Source organism: Heloderma suspectum, chromosome 4 (assembly GCF_057233095.1).
Source record: "Heloderma suspectum isolate Gila_16-S chromosome 4, 16-S_ref, whole genome shotgun sequence".
Lineage (NCBI taxonomy): Eukaryota > Metazoa > Chordata > Lepidosauria > Squamata > Helodermatidae > Heloderma > Heloderma suspectum.
Window position 1 is genome coordinate 246,112,465 of NC_139461.1, and position 18,772 is coordinate 246,131,236.

Consider the following 18,772-nt stretch of genomic DNA (forward strand, 5'->3'; position numbering starts at 1 on the left):
AAAGTTTAAAACCATTTACATAAAAACACATGGACAATATATACAAACATATGACTAAAAACAACTTTGAACTAAAAACAATTTTTAAAGAATCCAACAATAAAACACAGCTTAAAACAACATTGCTTAAAACCACATACAAAAGTCAGCAAAAGGAACAAGAGTTCTAAAAAGGGAAGGCCTGCTGGAATAATAGCATCTTTAATGCCTGCTTAAAAACCTTCAGCAAGGTCAGCAGGCGCATTTCAACCAGCAGGTCATTGCACAACTGAGGGGCGGCAAAGGAAAAGGTCCTCTTGCGTGTGGCTGCCAGTCTCACATTAGACAGCCGCAGCAGAGAGCCCTCAGGGGACCTTAGGTGGCGGACTGGGGCATAGGGGAGAAGGTGCTCCTTATGCATATACATAAGCATAAGTATGATAGGTGCTTAGCACTTGGGACACCTTCCCATGGAGGTTAGTTTTTGTTTATACCCTGGTATGTGTTTCAATACATCTGATCCCTGATAGTCATAGAGCACCCAGGTTGCCAATAATTGATCTTTCACAGTATGCATGGCACCCTCAAGAAATTGTGTAGTTGCTATAGCTGTTGGAGAGTACCCACAGAAGAAAGATGTTTAACCTGCACATGACGTGGTACCTAGCATGGGAAACTTCTATGGCTTTGGTAGTCATCCATTGACTTCTCAGCCTGGATCTGACTTGCTGTGCAGTTCTGCTCAGCCTATTTCCATCCCTCCTCTTCCTGTCTACTAAGGTAGTCTTTCTTTGTGTGGCTACTTGCCCATTCTGATTCCATGGTTCCTCCATAGACACACATCTCAGTTAATGACCACTTTTTACATGTTATTAATTCAAAAGGATGGATTGCTACATCAACTGTGGAAAACCTTTTTGGTCATTTCTGGTGATTTTTAAAAGTGTATATCTAAAACATAATGCATCAGTCTGAGGGCATTTCAGATGCAGAAAAGGCTGTGCATGATGGCTGTCCAGTTCAAAGGCTTGGGGGAATACTACTGCCAACTCCACCGCATTTATCTGATTCTAGAAAGAGAAAATACATTATGCAGATACTTTTTCCCCCCCCTCCCACCACTGTTGGAGGGGCACAAATAGTTGGATAGGGGGCTGCAGTTGGCTGAGTAGGCTTGGGTTGTGCAGGCCTAGCCTAATAGGAGTTCTTCCAGGTCATGCAGTCGAATATCACAGCTTGCAATCTATAAAAGCCCTGGATCGCACTTGTCATCCATGTCTAGAGTTCGTCTTCCTTTATTTAGTTGACACTCAGCTGAGGAAAAGGATCCCTTCATTTCTGGTTAACATAAGCTGCCTCTACAGTATTGTGATCATGTAACAAATTGCTGGAAGCTCTGATACTGGGGGTTTGCTCACCACATCACAGAGCTTCATCCATAGATGGAGGCAGATAGTTAACCTATTCAAGTGCAAAATGAGAGACTTGAAAGAATTTTCACTCCTGCTTGTTCAAGAATTATATAATCTTAGTCACTAGAGTCTAGAAAACAATTATTAGCTGACACCTAGTCAATTCGCCTGCCAGAGGAGGAATTTTTCCTACTATGTAATTATTTACAATACAACAAATTTCAGCTATAATAACTTATGCTATGCTATAATCGCATTCTCAAAACACAAGATATGAAAGCGCTTTAGGGAATACAACTGCTGTGAAAATTTCAAGTAGCATGTGACATCTTTAGCTATGATACTAACAGCATATAGCCTTATGCTTTTATGTTTTTTCTTATAGTTTTAGAGCACAGACATAAGAGTTGGTTGCTCGCAACTGTACTCTAAGGTATGTAGATATAGTAGTGTAGTTCTAGCTCAAATCCTACCACTTATTTCATTTTCTGTCCTGTTCTTTTCCTGTAGTGCTGAGAGCAGTTTACAGTATTTTAAAAATAAAAGTAACTATAAATATATTTGATGCAGAATACATAAAAAACCATTACTAGCTAAATGAAATCTCAGCTAATTCTCCGCAGTTGCTATGCTGCCTGCCTCACACATTTTATTTCAAGAGTCCAGGGACACTTGTAGACAAAAGAGAAGTTAATTACCACAGTGATGGGTTACTTCTAGAAGTTCCCTGACCAGAGGACATCAAACCTTCTGTTTCATGCATTGTTATATAAATAAGTAACTGTGAAAACTTACTTAATATAGTTATGGACTGTCTGAAACTCAGAATGTCTTTCAGGGTGAACCGGCTATAGGCAAAAGGCCAAAAGTGGGTGGGTGCCCTATTAACTCTGATTTTTTTCATAGTGTTGCATATGTCTCAATGTCTACAGCATGATCTTCGGCAGAGTATAGCTCCCTTTGTGCATTAATCACACGAAGGGGGCTCCATGTGATCAAGGGGCAGCAGGGCTGCACTACTAGATCCCCACACACACACACACACATACACACACCACTGGCTCAGGATGGTTTTTTCTTTGTTTGTTTTAAAGATAACTATCACTCTTATTGTGCTTAAATGATCATGAAAAAAAAAAGTCCTTTATCTACTTTGACTGTGATTGTGGCAGGGCACTTAAAAGAGGCAAGAGGTACTTCACAAGATGGTTTTTTTCCAATAGTGACTTAAAGTGGTCTTGGAAAGTATCTGCCCTTAAGCACCCTGTCAGACTTTCAGTCCATAATGATTAAAAAGGGTGATTCAGTTCCAGAGTCACTTAAGGATGATAAAGGATAAAAACACACATAAACATATGTGTGTACCACCACCACCAAACATATGCACAAATATTCACTATCCCTGGCTAAGGACTACTGGATAATTTTAATTCCATTTATTTCGATGTATGTTTGTTCTGGTTTTCTATGTGACATACTCAAAGCAGATAACAATCTAATTTTAAATTTAAAAACAATTAAAAATGCAACAGCGTTGAAAGCCTTCTGGAAGAAGTAGGTCTTGACTGAAAGCAAACAAGGAAGGAGGAGCCTGGTGAATCTCCCAAAGGAGAGTAATCCACAGTCTAGGCACAGCCTAGAACTGCACAAAAAAATGCCAGATATCTGTTTGCAGTCCATTCCTACGTCATTGTGAGAACCAACATCTATAGACTTCATAAACCCATTAACAATGGAGATGACATTGAAGCATTGCTTTTCCTCTTTCTGGATTCAGAGGTAGTGAGTGGAGGTGACAATGTTTTTTCTGTATGTTGCAGCCAGCTGGCCTTGCTGCACAGCCAGTTATGTCTAAAACACTTTCAGTGGGTAAACGGCTGGGGGAATGAAAGCCTGTGTCTTGTTACCATGGACTTCAGCATAAGAAGGTGGTCAGAAACTGAGCAAAAAACACTCAAAGAAGAAAAGAGGGTAACAGATGGGGGTGCAGAGAGTCCTGTCAGACAGGGAAACAAACAAGTGACATAGGAGTGGATACAGACTGAGGGGAGAGATTGCTATTAGAGAAGAGGGCAAGCTCACAGAGATGAGGGTTTAGAGCAGGGGTGTGTGTGAGAGAGACAGAGATGGGGGTTTAAAAAGCCCTGCAGGGTAGAGAGATAGATGAGATGCCAAGGGGTGCGGGAAAGACAAATGAGAGGTGTAGAAAGACCTGAGGAGATGCAAAGAGAGAAGAGGGAGTGCACTTTGGGATACAGAGAGGAAAAAAGAAGTTAACAGAGTTGTTTAAGAAGAAAACATTGGGTATAGAACTTGGCAAAAATGCTTGTCCATGGTTAATGTGGCAATGCAATACTCTTGAGTTAGTGAAAAGGTGACAAATGTGACTTTGGCTGGTTTATGCCCTGTGAGGCAGGGGTGTGTGTGTGTTTTGTTTTGGGGGGTGTTTTGTATTGGTGTGCAAGAATAAAAATGAATATTTGGAAAAGTAAGCTGTAGCTATTTTCTCACTTGCTAACTATAGCATGAACCTCAGTGGTTTTGAGGCTTACATCCCTTTACAAAAAGGGATGTAGCAGCAGCTCCTCATCTTCCTTTCAAGGACTGGGATTTCTGCTGTTCCCTTTCCATCCCTTTAGCAAACAGAAGGGAAGGAGGAGCCCTAAGGAGTCTGCACACATGGACAGCACAGTCTCTTGCATCATTGAGGGTTGTGAGTGCTTAAGACATGGACTACTTGAATACGTGCACCAAAGCCTGAGGCATTTTCTAGGTTGCCAAACAGAAAAATATGTTTGGCCACTGCTTAAAAATGGCTCATTGAAATTCAGTGGAAAAGTTATGCATGTGCTCAGCACTCTGAAAGTGCTTAACTTGACTGAATCATGCCCTTGATCTATGAGGGGGTTTCTTTGTTTTGGGGGGATTTTTTGTATTGGTGCACAACATAAGAATTAAACAGAATATGGGGTGGGAGAGCAGCAGCTATCTTCTCACTTGCTAATTATATCAAAAACTATTTTGTTTATTTTACACCTTTTGGTACTATTTGTTCACTGTACTGTTAAGATCTTTAATTCCGACAAAAGATTTAGTCATTTAGTACAAGGTGTTTTCCGTTATACTCAACTTTCATATAGCTTGCATAAACTCATCTGCAAATCGATCCTTGTTGCATGAGTGAATACTAACTATTTTTATTCAGCTTAGATATGTAAAAGTACCAATAGACACTTGGACATAGCAACAGGATTACAGACGTTTCAGTTGCTTATGAGGAAATTGTAGATTTAAACTTAATTTCTTTGAAGCCCCACCTGGAAATGTGGTAGGCCCCATTTTGCAAGAAAGATTGGCTACAGCCTGGCATCCTGCTCCCAAGTCAGTTGTTTTGTTGCTGGTGTGCTATGGCTCTGGATGACTGACCATGAATAACAATATTAGGGAAGAGAAATGTGCAACTTCACCATCCCCAACATGAAAGCCATAGTGCCTTGCATTGTGTTGGTTTGCCTGTATTTTATTTTTGTAGTGTTTACACGTTCTTGACTGGGCTCTTAACTTTCCTTTCCCAGTTTTTGTTCCAAGGTGTGGAACATCAGCAAGAGTTTATCTCAGCAATTCCTCCTCTCATGTAGCAAAGGGATGTAAAAGGCTGATTCAATCCTACTATACGTTCATTCATTTCGTTCTGTCTCGAACCTTTGCCCCCATAATATATCCTGTTCTTTCAGTCTAGTGTTTTGCACCACTGAATTTTCCTCTGACTTCATCACCTGCATCTCGCCTACTTAACCTTTTGGAACCTTCTGAAAAATACCTCATGTGTCGCTCTTTTAAAAATCTGCGTAGTGGAAGTGTGTGCCTGGCATGTATGAATGGCAGCATCTGTGGGCTGTCTTCTCTGCCCGATGGCTTTCACATATATATATTTATAAACACACACACACACACGTACGTGTGTGTGTGTGTGTATCTCCAATAATAAAAACAATAGAGTCTTGTGGTACCTTATAGACTAGCACATTTATTCCGGCATGCGTTTCTGTGGACACTGCCCATTTCATCAGTTGCATGAAGTGGGCAGTGTCCATGAAAGCTTATGCCAGAATAAATGTGTTAGTCTTTAAGGTGCTACAAAACTCTGTTGCTTTTGTTGCAACACACTAACATAGTTGCCCCTCTGGAAATTGTTATAGTAGTAAAAAGGCACTTATGCTGACTGAGGCACACTTTGAGTTGCACACTTGGCTTGACAGGGAAATTAAGCTCTGTGGCTTTTAAAATTAATGTATGAAGGTATCCCTCACTGAAAGATTCATACATGCCAGTAAGAGGAATGCAGAATCTGCTCTCCCTTTGATGTTGACAACTATAAGGCTAATTATATTTGCCCTGTTTAGATTTTTGTACTTTAATGGTTAAATGCATCACCCTTTGAAGAAGTGTCATGGGAACATTTGTGTTTTGAGGCAGGGAGAGTTCTGAGGCAAGACTGTGGCTAGATGACCTTTTTATTTTCCCTCCTTAACATGGAGTAAGAGCCAGAATACTAACCAGAATGGGTGTCTGTGAATAGGTAATTCAGACAAACTGAGGAAGGCCTGTAGTCGTTTCAAGGGCTCTCGGCTCTGTAAGCTCATGCACCAATCATTGAGTCCCCCTAATGGTTCAGGTGGAATACTACAGGTAAATATACTTTGCCTGTACAAGTCGCAAATAACTGCAGATAGCATCCTGTGCATGTTGCAAGTAGAGTCCCATGGGAGGAAATTGTGGGAAGGGCGTGGGCTGGAGAAATGCCAAGCTGTAGCTGTCTGACTTAATTAGAACTATGTGCCTCATAGAAAATGCTGTGCCTAAAATAGTGGTTAGGGCAGGACTTGAGAATGAAATGTTTCTACCTCTGAGACAGGAGATGAGGAATGTAGCAGCCTAAAGATGCCTGATTCTGTATCCCTTATTGATGTTGGGCATACATACCACTTATGCCCTGCATAAATTAAAAATAATATATGCATCTGCAAATTGCAAACCTCTACTTAAGAGCATCTTAGTGTGAAAAAATGACTTTAAAATATTTCTATTGCAAAATGTTCATTTAGTTCCTTACAGGGAAATCCAGATGTGGTTTATTTTTTCTTTTATCATGTCTGGAAGAATTAAAAACAATGTCATTATAAAAGAGGGAAAGGAAGGAACACAAATCTCAGCACCAAAACTTGTTCCTGTGTGTATTCTTTTGGTTGTCTCACAAGGAAAGCATTTCCATTTTATATGATGGTTTAATCTTTAGCTGTCCTTCTAGAGCACTTTTGAGGTACTCAGGTAGTAGGAGCTCTGTGAGTGCAAAGTAAACAGGTGCCAAGAGGTAAAGCAAGAGGTGCCTGTAAAGAGGCAGGCATGAGGAGGATTTCGTTGGTATGACAGCAGCAGCACACCTAGCAGGGAGCTGAGAGCGATGCTGAATGGTTGGGGTAGGAGCTGAAGAGAGAGGCTGGGCCAGGGGCATAAAGCAAACATCATTAGAAAAGGCAAAGATAAGAAGCAAACAGAGCAGCCAAGCCTGGCATTAAACAAATACTCTGTAAAATACAAAAGCTGCATTACAATCATGCAAGAAGGCCTCCCTAGAGCAGGGCACCACAGAAGTGAGGCAAGAGCAAAGACATGCTTGGTAGCACCCTGTTCCCAACCACTGGGGTGGGCAAGAGATTGTGAAATACCCATAACATGCTAGAAAGTTTTGTTCAGCAGTCCAGGTGTTGCCAGAACCAGATCGCAGCTGCCTAGGAAGTTATACTTTCCTCCATGGGACTGCTGTATCAAATTATTCTTATGCAGCTTATGGTTGCAATTAAAATTCATGTATTGTTTTCAGGAAATATCTGTGAACATCTTGGTATATATAATGACCTTCATCAAATCATTGGCCTTTTGGCTTCCTGCCTTGTGCATGTAGCAAGATAGTGTCACACTGTCCGTTATACGTGGTGGACAATACCCATAAAACATCAAGTTGGTGCAAAGCAAGCCTAAGTTTGGATCTGGGCCTCTGATGATCAGAAGCACAAGCCTCTCTCTTAGATAGAAGGAGGACAATCCTCTGGTTAGGAATCAGTGGCACACAGGGAGCCCCTCACAACCAGAATCCATTGCTACCATACTTCAAGGCAGGGCACACAGGGAGATGGATTTCCCATGCTCATTATGGCCCTTGGGAACCAAGGGAAGAAAAACACACACTCACACACCCCATTCTCTGACCACATCATCTGGACGATAGGAACAGGGCTGCACTATTGAAACAGAGGTAGAATATTCCACAGTGTAGGTTTCCAAAAGACTTCTTTACCTGTTAATCTCCTGATTTAAGTGCCAGAGGGCATCTGCCTTCAAGATGGTTTCCATGCAGAAGGGCCACATTTTGTAACAGCAGCAGATGTGGTGTTTCCAACAGTAACCGACCCCATACAGGATTTTCTGTACCTAAAACAAAAACATGAGGCTGCAGCATTTTTACAGGGAGAGTCTGACCTTGTTCTCTTGATTTCTGCACTGGGACTTCTTGTAGAGGCAGAGATACACTTCCTACCTGAGACTCTCTTTGTGAAACTCAGCAAGCCATTTAGGCTTGTACTCTCTCACACACTAACACATGCACACACTTGTGTGACTTGTGTCTCAGATAAGCCCTGAGGCAGAACTTCTGCTCACAGATGATCCACCACAGGGTCTCAGAGCTTATCCGCACCTCACACTGGAGCAACATCAGTGCCACAGAACGAGAAGCGGTTATGCAGCACTTCACATGTCATCTAAGAGGTGGTACTAGGGAAACAGTGCCATGTAGAAGTGCCCTCAGTTTGGAAGCATTGAATGCAGGTGTTTGGAGGCCATTGACATAGTCCATAGGTCTTTGAAACGTGGGCAGCCTTGTCACAGAAGTGGTACGACTCAGCAAGTGCAATGCTTAGGGTTAGGCGTGCCTGGTATGGGAAGGCCCTAAGCCTTGCTTTCAGTCAATGTGGGAAAGCCGTTTTCCCAACCTGGAGCCCTCCAGATGTGTTGGGACCACAACTCCTATAATTCCCAGACAGCATGGCCAATGGGAATTATGGAATTGCAGTCTCAACACATCTGAAGGGCACCAGGTTGGGGAAAGTGCTCTGCTGCTAAACGTCATCTAGTAACAGCAGGGTGCTAGTGGCTACACAGTTTCAAGTGGCGTGCTAGCGTTGTCGAACCCCACATGGTTCCAGACTGAGCTGCTGCCGTTATAACAAAAGTGGAAAGCGAGGCTTGGAGAACAGGGGCACTGAGGAGGGACAACTGCATCATCACGAATATTCAGTTGGATAAACAATAGAAAAAAGTGGCGGGGGGAGGTATGGGTGAACTATACAATATAAATTGTGTCCAAAATTGGAGGGAAAAGTCTACTTCACCGAGTTTCCAAGAACTGTAACACTTTCTAAGGTGGGTTTTTTATTCCCCATCTCTCCCTCTTTTGCCTTGTTGTCTTGGCCAGCTCTTTTGTTTATACGGCCCCCGTTCGACCTTTTAAATTGCTGTTAATGTTTTAGCGTAACGAATTAGTCTCTCATCACGAATCAGGACTCGAAATAAAAAAAAAACCCTCCAAGGCCAACATCCTGAAATTGGGGTCATTCTCATTTGCAAGGCAGAGAATCTGAGAACCTTAATGCAAGGAAATTTATTCAAAGGCAGAGCCCCGACGTGATTAGGCCCTTTGTAATTATAGCTCGGAGAGATTCCACTCCAGCCTCTTGCCTCCCTCATGGATTAGCAAGTGAGTCGGAAAAATACACAGGATTTAATTAGAGGCAAATTAAAATTGGTAATGAAATAGGGGCAGTAGCAAATGGCAGGGAGCTAGAAGGGGGGGAAAGGGAGCTAGTATCTCTCGGGGCAACACTGCCTGCATACGTGCGTTTTCTTTATTTTACATTTAGAAATGTAAAGATGAGCAATAGAATAAAGAGGAGGGATGGGCTGTAAGATTGGGGGGGGGGGAGAATCCGAGTCTTTCCAAACAGAAGATGGTGTTGGAAATTAATTGCCCCTCACAATATTTAGCTTGCTTTCCCTCTCCCTCCCTTTTCTCTACATTTAGCCAATAATGAGAGATTACGTAGGCTGGCTTGCGGAAGCCCAGCAACAATTCTATGTTGACGTCCGTAGGAGGGGAGAACAAGACACATGCTCACAAAATGGTTCTTGTATGCAAGCTTTGTTAGCAAGTGTCTCAGAGCCGGAGACAGAGTGGCCTCCCTTCTGATGGACTCCTGCTGGCTTTCCGTATAACTGGATTGAAGCATTCTCTATAACGTGTGCTGCTGAATTGTCAAACTGCAGCCCCTTCCTTCTGTTGCTCTGAGCAACAGTCTTTTCCCAGCTGCTGCTGGTGTTTGTTGATCCCATCAACTGCATGGGGGGTGGGGTGCTCTTATTTGTCTCACATTGCTGTTGTGCCCACTCCTTTCTGTGCTGCTGGCATTGGCTGAGGGCACCTCAGTCCCACCTACCATGTTTCTTCAGGATAGTCCACAGGTATGTGTACATGTGTACCTACTGTCATAAGGTAACATGATGACTGGAGCTACTACTGATTAGGAGAAGCCAATGTACAGCAGAGGTGATAACAGTGAGGCAGCTGATCAGGAGGTGGTGCTGACCACCAACAATGTAACTGAATAAAATTACACAGGCATGCACAGTGGGGATAGTGCAAGAGAAATGCAGCTGTTACAACAATTGGCATATTGTTTTCAGTATATGATAGACTGAAAGCATACCTGCCTCATAACCTCTCATGCTGAGAACCAGGTTTAAATATATCAATAGGAGGTTGCTGACAACTACTCTGTAGGAGGCTGGGAAGCCAATGGCTGGTAATAGAGGAATCTGTTTTGGGTGGTTGGGGTGGGACTGGGGAGGCCTTCAGTTGTTTTGAGGGCATTATTTTTCTTTCCTCTGTCATGCATGCAGAATGCTGTACGCCACAACCTGAGCCTGCATAAGTGCTTCGTGCGAGTGGAGAACGTCAAGGGAGCCGTCTGGACTGTAGATGAACTTGAGTACCAAAAGAGAAGGCCACCAAAGATGACAGGGTGTGTCTGACATCTTCCAAGATAGTACCCTTGGGAAGAAAAGTGCTCCAGTTCAATACAAAACTGGAGGCATGCAGTGCCCATCTTGCATGGGGTGGGTGGGGGGAGTTTGTAGGAGCTATGGAGCATGGGCAGCAAACCTGACACCAACATCGTTCCCATGTGGTCTGCACGCTCATTATAGTGAGACCATGGGAACAGTCCTACTGGATAGGACCAAAGCTCCTCCTCCAACATTCTGTTACCAACTGTGACCTACTAGGTGTTTCTGGGAAATTTGCAAGCAGGGTATGAAGTCAACAGCCTTTTTCTATTATCATCTGAGTATTCACTGGTATACTACATCTGAGCATATAGCTACCAAGGCTAATAGCCATTCATAGAAATAGCCTCCATGAATTGTCCTAAAAAGCTATCTCGGCCAGTGGCAACCATTGGTACGTCTTGTGGCTGCAAATTCTATAAATGAATTCTGTATTTTGTGAAGGAGTAAATAACCCCCTTTAAATGACTTGAGATGTAATCCCCATCAATTATCCCTGAGGACAGCTGAGAGGTGGCTCAGCCAGAGGTGGCTGAGAGGCTTGCATGATTATTTCCATTCTTGGGGGGCTACCCTATACGTTTAGTCTTTTCAGAACCATATTTCAGCTTTTGCTTCACTTATTGTGTCTATTGCCCCTGTCAGTTTCCTGGAGCAAACTCAAATATTGCACACTTCTCTCTGATGTTTGCAACTGCGTGTGTGTATTCACTACCACACAAATATATATTTAGGACTCTGCAATGCAAACATGAATTCATCACCTCTACCTGTACCTACACGCAACCCCATTGCCAGTAAACATGTCTCCCCCTCCCCCTTATCTTTATTACAGTTCCTGAGGGGCAGGGGTACTTGTATGGAGCTTTCACTCAGCTACCAAGGTTTTTACAAGGAGGATACCTGGTGGGGGGTTGAACAAAGGCTGAAGGAAACATTTTGTGAAGGAGGATGAAAAGGAGAATCATAAACTGAGAAGCATGCCTCATTGGTATACCCATTAACATACTTGGTGTACCTATGATATTAATCCTTGTAAGTTTACATGACCAAGACTGCAGTCCTATGCACACTTTCCCTAGAGTAAGCTTTAATTTATATTCCGCCTTTCCACTAAGAATAGTGCTCAAAGCTGCTAACAGTAATAAAATATAACATAATCAAAATATAACCACTTCAGTTAACCCACATCCATTGAACACAATGGGACCGATTTCTCTGTAAACACACTCATGATTGTGCTGCAAGTTTTGCAGCAGGTAGTAGTAGTTAATGGTATTAAAGGTGCCCAGCAGTGTACTTCCATAGGCAAAACCATTCACTTACTAGTGGTAACTAAATATCACTCTTGGTACTTGCACAGACAACAGAATTCCACTGGAGGTATCTGTTAGTGGTATTAGCTCCTGTAACTGCAGAGGTCCACGGTGTCTTAGTAACTGCAGAGGTCCACAGTGGCTTAGTAACTGCAGAGGTCCACAGTGGCTTATTGGTTAAGACGCTGAACTGCAGACTGGAAGGTCGGCAGGACAGCAGTTCGAGACCCGAGTGCTGCGTGACGGAGTGAGCTCCCGTCTTCAGTCCCAGCTTCTGCCAACCTAGCAGTTCGAAAGCAAGAAATTGCAAGTAGATAAATAGGTACTGCTTCGGCGGGAAAGGTAACAGCGTTCCGTGCACCTCGGTGTTCAGTCATGCTGGCCACATGACCACGGAAGCGTCTTCGGACAGCGCTGGCTCTTCGGCTTAGAAATGGAGATGAGCACCACACCCTAGAGTCGGACACGACTGGTTGGGGACACCTTTACCTTTAACTGCAGAAAACCTGTCGCTCAGAAAGTTGATATAACCAAATTATATTTTTTATATAGGCCACTCTCATCACTAGCTTTGTTCAGTTGTGTTTTTTATGTACAGAAACTGAACTAATGAGGAGAGGAGAGAGAGGTGAAAGTGAAATATTTTTCAACTATAGAGCTTTAAGGTGGAAAATCACTGATAACAGTAATAATGCTTCAACCAAAAGTCTGAAACCTAGGACAAGGTGGCATCTGTCTTCTAATACCAGCTTGCATGCTCCATTTTCCTGTTGCACATCCAATCTGGTGACATGTCTAAAATGAAACAAGACTGATCACAAGAGAGCTTAGTGCACTATTGGCACTATCTAAATGTTTAGGTAGTAGTGGATAGAAACAAACGTGGGGCTGTAGCCATCCTCATGTAGTAGGGCATATTCTCACTTTAGGGGGAATCATAAACAGCAGTGGCTTCTGCAGTTGCTCTTCCTTCCACAGTGCCTCTATTATTCCACTTTGTGTTGTATAGGAATGCTAACAGCTGCTTCTTTTGTTTACAGGAGTCCAACTTTAGTCAAAAACATGATTTCTGGCCTTAGTTATGGAGCACTTAATGCCAGCTATCAGGTAATGCCAAGTTTATGTGCAGTATTGCTTCTGTTAGAGAGAGCCATCCTTGTTAGGAGAGTGCTGTGTTTCCATTTCAAACCCACCAAGGGAAACTCCCACTCCATTGGTCCTTCATGGCATTGTGGAGAAAAACTATGGATGTAGGAACCAAATATATAATTACATGGACTTGTTTAGTTTGGGGGGTTTGTTTCTTTATCTTTCTGGATAGGAGATTTGTTCTATGACTGTTGAAGGCAATCAGTGATTAGTTTAAAACTTCAACACAGGCTATTCAGTGCTGCTTTTCCACAAGATGTACTGGAGAACCGGTCCAGTCTAAGCAACCCTTCTACCTATAACAGCCTGGGAGCCCTGACTCCATATGGCCAAAAGCCCACCTTCCTGCTTATTGCAGTAACAGTGCAGTGCTCATATATTTCTGGTGTCCTGCTAGGCAATGTAAGAACTAATTGTTTTGGCAGTAGTAAGAAGAAATGAAGGAGACCAAATGGCCAGATATCTAGGTAGCCTCTCTCACAGCTGAGTGCCTTGCAGTCCTGTTAATGTAATTGCCCTTTCAGCCTCCCCTCTCTCTTGATGGGGAGTAACAGGCTGGTAGGAAAGATAGGGACAGGTCCAAATATAGAACAGTGGTTTAGGAAGCGTGGGCAAGGTTACTGCTGAGGAACTAGTGGCCTAGAACTATTTAATGAGTTCCACTAAATTAGGCTGCAGATCACTCTTAGCCAATGAGGTGGGGACCCAAAGCTTCATCATCACCCATGGAAAACTCACCTTTCTGACATCTGTCTGAAACAGTTAGACCAAGGTTTTAGTCCCAGTTTTCATGCTGGAATAAAAGCAAGACGAGGTTTGAAAAAGTATTTTAGTCGTATTTATTGCGTAAGATTTGTCTTTACAGTCCACCTTGATTGGTTCTGTTTAAGACCTAGAAAGGTGGAACATGAATATTCTTAAGAAAGGGATAAAGTTCAGTTTCCATAAATTATTGAGTTCTTTTGGAAGTTAACATAGCTAGAGGCACTTTAAGTGCTTGGGGGAAAATTGACCTGTAGTAGCTCGGTTATCTTACAAACCTGTCATAATTTTCTTCTTTGAGTATGCATGAATTATATCAGCTGGACTCTGTCTGTTTGTAGGCAGCCCTGGCGGAGAGCAACTTCCCTCTTCTGAACAGTCCCACCATGATCAACACGAGCTCCACTAGTGGCATGCTGCATGTTGGCCATGATGACGTGAGCAGCACTGTGGAACAAGTCAACAGCAATGGCAGCAATAGCCCCCGGCTTTCACCACAGCAGTACAGGTAAGCCAGGGCCACATTTATCCTGTAGACTTCCCTCCAGGTGATTCTGGTAGCTGCTACACAATGTTTTGTACCTACTAGCAGAGTGATGAGATCCAAAGGTGGTAAAGTGGCAGAGATCTCCTACGGTTTAGTAGTGGATTAAGCTATGTCACTTTGAGCTTTTGGGGAACGCGTTCAAGATGTAAGTAGATCTTCAGTTTGAGTCTGGGCCTGGTCCTAAAGGCAATAAGTAAACATGACCCTGGTGTTTTTAATGGGTTTCTTAGTAATGCTGATGAATATTGCCAAATTTGCAGTTGAAGATAATCATATTTTGTTTTCACATCAGAACTGCCCTTGAGCACAAAGTGGCAATGACTCACAGCTTTTGGTATGCAGTGGTGCTCAGCCCGAGTGGTTACTGCCGTACTCAGCCTTTGTAACAACTGACTATTGTTTTGTTGGGTAGATGTCTTTAGGAACTAAGCAGTCACTTCTTGCAGGCCCCAAGGACAGTTGAGGGAGGTGTAGTGAGGCTACCTATACTGGCAAGGGCTTCCAGTTAACAATGGCTAGAAAAATATTTTATTTAGGGAAATATTTCTCTTAACATCAGAGGAATTTGACCACTGGAAGAATCATAGAATAGAATCATAGAATAGTAGGGGTGGAAGGGGCCTATAAGACCATTGAGTTCAACCCCCTGCTCAATGCTTTGCCAGAGATTGCTTTGAAAGTATAGATTAGGAATTAAAATTCCCATGGAACATTCCACCGGTTGCTTAGCTGACCTGAGTACTACAAAGATTTCTCTTCCATGGGGAATGTATTTAGACTTAAATATTTGGGGTCTTGAAGAAAGTCAGACGACTACTATACCATTAGCCAAATATTCAGCTTCTGCCTCGCTTCTTCTATTAGATAGGTTCATCAGAGCTCATTACCAGTCCAGTGAGCACTCTTATTCCTGAGCACTTTTATTTTTCGTAGCAAAGCACTGTTCTGATTCTACTTGGTTTCTCCAATTTTCCATTCTTCAGCCACCAAGTCCATGTGAAGGAAGAACCAGCCGAGACAGAGGATGACAACAGACCTGTTTCTCTCATGGCAACAACCAATCAGAATGTGACGATTCCTGATGACAGAGACCTGGAGGAGGAACTGCCAGTGGAAGACTTGTCTTAAGGGCCCTCCCTCCTCACCTAGGGCTCAGCACTTCCCCAGAGACAAAGCAATGGCTCTCACCTCTTCAAGGTGACCTTCAGCGTTATCTTGTTTAAGGCACTTCTGCAAAGCAAAAGGGTTTCCTTGGGTCTACCCATTGCTGAAGGCACACCCTTCTTTCCCCTTCTTGCATCCCAGTGACTCTTAACAGACATTCACAGAGGGGGATGTGCAAAGAAACAAAAACCAGAGTTGAGCTTTTTCTTTTCCTTAAAAATATTTTTTTTATTTTGTAATTGGTAAACGAGGATGGTAGATTGTTTCTGTCCGAAGACTTCTTTGTTGCCTCCCCCACTTCCATCACCCCACCCTCATGGGGATAAAAAGAAGGTGTCTTGTATTGTCTGCTCTGTGTTTTGTCATTTTCAGCTCATATGCCGTGTTGTTTCCACAAATCAAGATTTTGGAAGCATCCAGTCCAACAGGGGGCAGCATCCAAGCCATGGGCTTCTGTGAATGTCCCCCACTTTACCATGGAAAGCATTTCCAATAGTCTGCTGGTTAATCCCACTGAGAACTTTGCACTAGGAGGAATCCTCTTTTTAACACACACGCACACACACACACACGCACACACTCCCCTCTCATACCATCTCTACATACTGGAACAGCTGTTGGAAACAAGACCCCTACAGTGGCCCTGATGTCCCAACTTCTGTTCATTTCCTAACGGAGAAAGAAATGAAAAACCGAGCTGGGTGTAATAAATACACTGTAGGTAAGCAAGCAGCCAAAGGGTCTTTCACTGCCACACATAAAGCCACTCAGTTTTTCTTTCTCCAACTTGTGTTTGTGCCCCTGCAAGTTCAAGAAGCAGTCTTCTTTAGCCAGTCATGCTTGACAGCCAGTCTTCAGTCCACAAACCTTTATTCACCACAAAACCCAGGGATGAATGTCCATTCCACGCCATCACATACTGTGAAACTTTTCCAGAAACCAACACCTGGGCAAATGGAGAGCAAGCTGATGCACCCCAGCATGAGACTGAATTCAGGGAAAGACTGGCTTCTGCAAGATGAAACTTTTGCTTCTTTCTCCCAGCTTCCATTCTGTCTGTTCCATTTTAACAAACACTGAGGATGAGGCCAAAAAGCATGACTCTTGGTTGCTTATGTGGGGGTGAAGAGGTGGGTAAATGGGAAGGGCTTGAGTGGATACTCAAAGCCAGCAAAATCTGAAGCATTTGAGGTGGGATAGGTAAAGGGGGACAGGCCATCGTATGTGGCTGTAGAAAACAAAGCAAGACCTGGTTGACCACACAAAACTCAGTGCTATATATCTATGGTCAACAATACCTTTCCTATGTGACCAAACACAGCAAAGCTATGATGAAGCACTCAGCTCCTTCTAACCATTGGTTTGTCTAGTGGAAATATATCCTACCCCACAACTGGTGTGCTAGTCATTAGTTCCTAGACATAAGCTAATTTGGAGGGGGAACAAGAAGTTTCTAAAATGTTATAATAGGAATGAAGTACATCATTCAGGTGAACAGTGTTAACCAAAAACCCTCCTAGTATGCTTTGTCAGCTCATTGTCTCTGGCCTCACATCAGAATACAGGGGGTGGGGGGAAGGTTATCTGAGGGGCTCTTCTCATCCCAAAAAACCCACAGGTTTCTAAAGGCTCCTCTGCCTCTTCCTCCAAGAGACGACAACCCAAAAGCTCCCTCTTGGTGACTAAGGCTTTGCCAGTTGCTGGTGGGAGAAATAGTTTTGGTCACTGTGGGACTTAAGAATGCAGGGGGTCAAGGAAGATGGGTACTATGCTTCAGAGGAGTCTGTTTCTAAAGCAGGTCCATGTGTGCTCCCCTATCCCACAAGTAAATCTGTAACTTGTATTCTGGGCCTAGTAGGGATACAGGAGGCCCTCCCAAAATGTAAACACCGCTCTTTTTTGGAAGACATGCTGGTACTTGGAAACGTAGATCATTCCCAAACCAGCAAGGGATCTTCTTCTGTACCCCAGCCCATTATGTTAGGAGACTAAACTGCCACGCCATGCTTGAGCAGATGAGTTTGCTGAATGCCCTCCCCAAACAAAGGCCCCAAAAGACATCATGTCGATATATTTCTGATTAACTTGTCTTTAGATTCCTTTGCACCATTCTGTGTTTCGTGATTAGGTGATACTTTCTCATTGCTCCAAGCACCATGCAATTCAAGGCATTGGGTAAGTGAAGGATAATGCCTTCTGGGTACGGACGGAGTTAACCTACTCAAAATGTTGTCTCCTGCACATGCTGTTGCTCCATTTATCTTCAGTACGGTGCATTCTAATGGTGTTAGGACTCTTACTTAAGTCCCCTTTTCACCAGCTGGCAGACCATGATAACAATCCCCCCTCCTCCCCCCATTAATTCCTAAGCTTAGCTCAGAGGGTTACAGTAAATCAACTGGCACTTCTCGTGCCTTTTTACCTCTTCTTTACCTTAAGAATACAGCATAGCACATTATTTCTATACAACCCCAAACTTGTTTTTGTAGATGAATGGTGATTGGGATCAAATCTCTTAGCCAAGATCAAATTATCTCACTCAAAAAAAGGAGGGGGGCTGTTTAATCTCTGCAACACTTCTAAAGCTACCTGGCAGAATATTCCAATTCTATGTGCTCAGTTTTTCCAGTGGTGATGTCTCCTAGAAGGTTCCCTGGTGGGTCACACCAGCAAATCCTATCTTTTTATTTCTTAAATTCTGGTACACTATGCACTATGATCTCTAGCCACCTTGGCCAGTCTCTCCCATCGCCTTGCATTTTTCAAAGGATCTTGCTGAAGGAAGAGGAGCCTTACCTTGGAAGTCGCAGAGTGCTGTTGCCCCACTTTGGTAAACCTCGAGAGACTGTTTTATCTAAGCAATGCTATTGTCCATGTAACACACAAGTTATACGTCCTCTCTAACATTTTTCTTCTCCCAAATTCTCAGTGTACTAAATAGGGTGCATAAATGACCCAGATTTGTTTGAAATCTAGACAAAGTCAAAAGCAGTGAAAATGAAAAATACTCCCCCTTCCTTCCTGAAACATGGCTGCAAAAAAAACGGAATGCCACAGTCCTCACTTGGAAAACACGAGTGCTTGGTTCCTGGAGCCTACACTAGAGGGCTCCACTGAACATGCATTTCCCCTACTCCGTTTCCTAGCTTCTACAGACAGAGCAAAATTGAAAAGTTTAGTATCTAAATGCGTTGAGGAAGTAGCTCTGAAGGGAAGCAGACTGCATGCTTATGGGGACAAAGAGGGTGATCAGTAAACTGGAGGTG

General features: G+C 43.2%; 1 protein-coding gene across 6 annotated transcripts in view; it reads left to right on the forward strand.

The window, feature by feature from the left end:
- Positions 1-18,480, forward strand: part of FOXP4 (forkhead box P4) — a 181,479-nt gene extending 162,999 nt beyond the window's left edge. For 5 of the 6 annotated variants that reach the window (XM_084853117.1, XM_084853120.1, XM_084853121.1 and 2 more), the window contains 4 exons: positions 10,404-10,525; positions 12,925-12,991; positions 14,137-14,303; positions 15,326-16,596. In XM_084853117.1, coding sequence (XP_084709243.1) covers positions 10,404-10,525; positions 12,925-12,991; positions 14,137-14,303; positions 15,326-15,470 — 501 coding nt within the window. In that variant the 3' untranslated portion in view covers positions 15,471-16,596. Of the gene's footprint in view, positions 1-10,403; positions 10,526-12,924; positions 12,992-14,136; positions 14,304-15,325 lie in introns of all 6 variants that reach the window. The other variant, XM_084853115.1, reaches the window with a different exon arrangement.
- Positions 18,481-18,772: the final 292 nt, after the last annotated feature.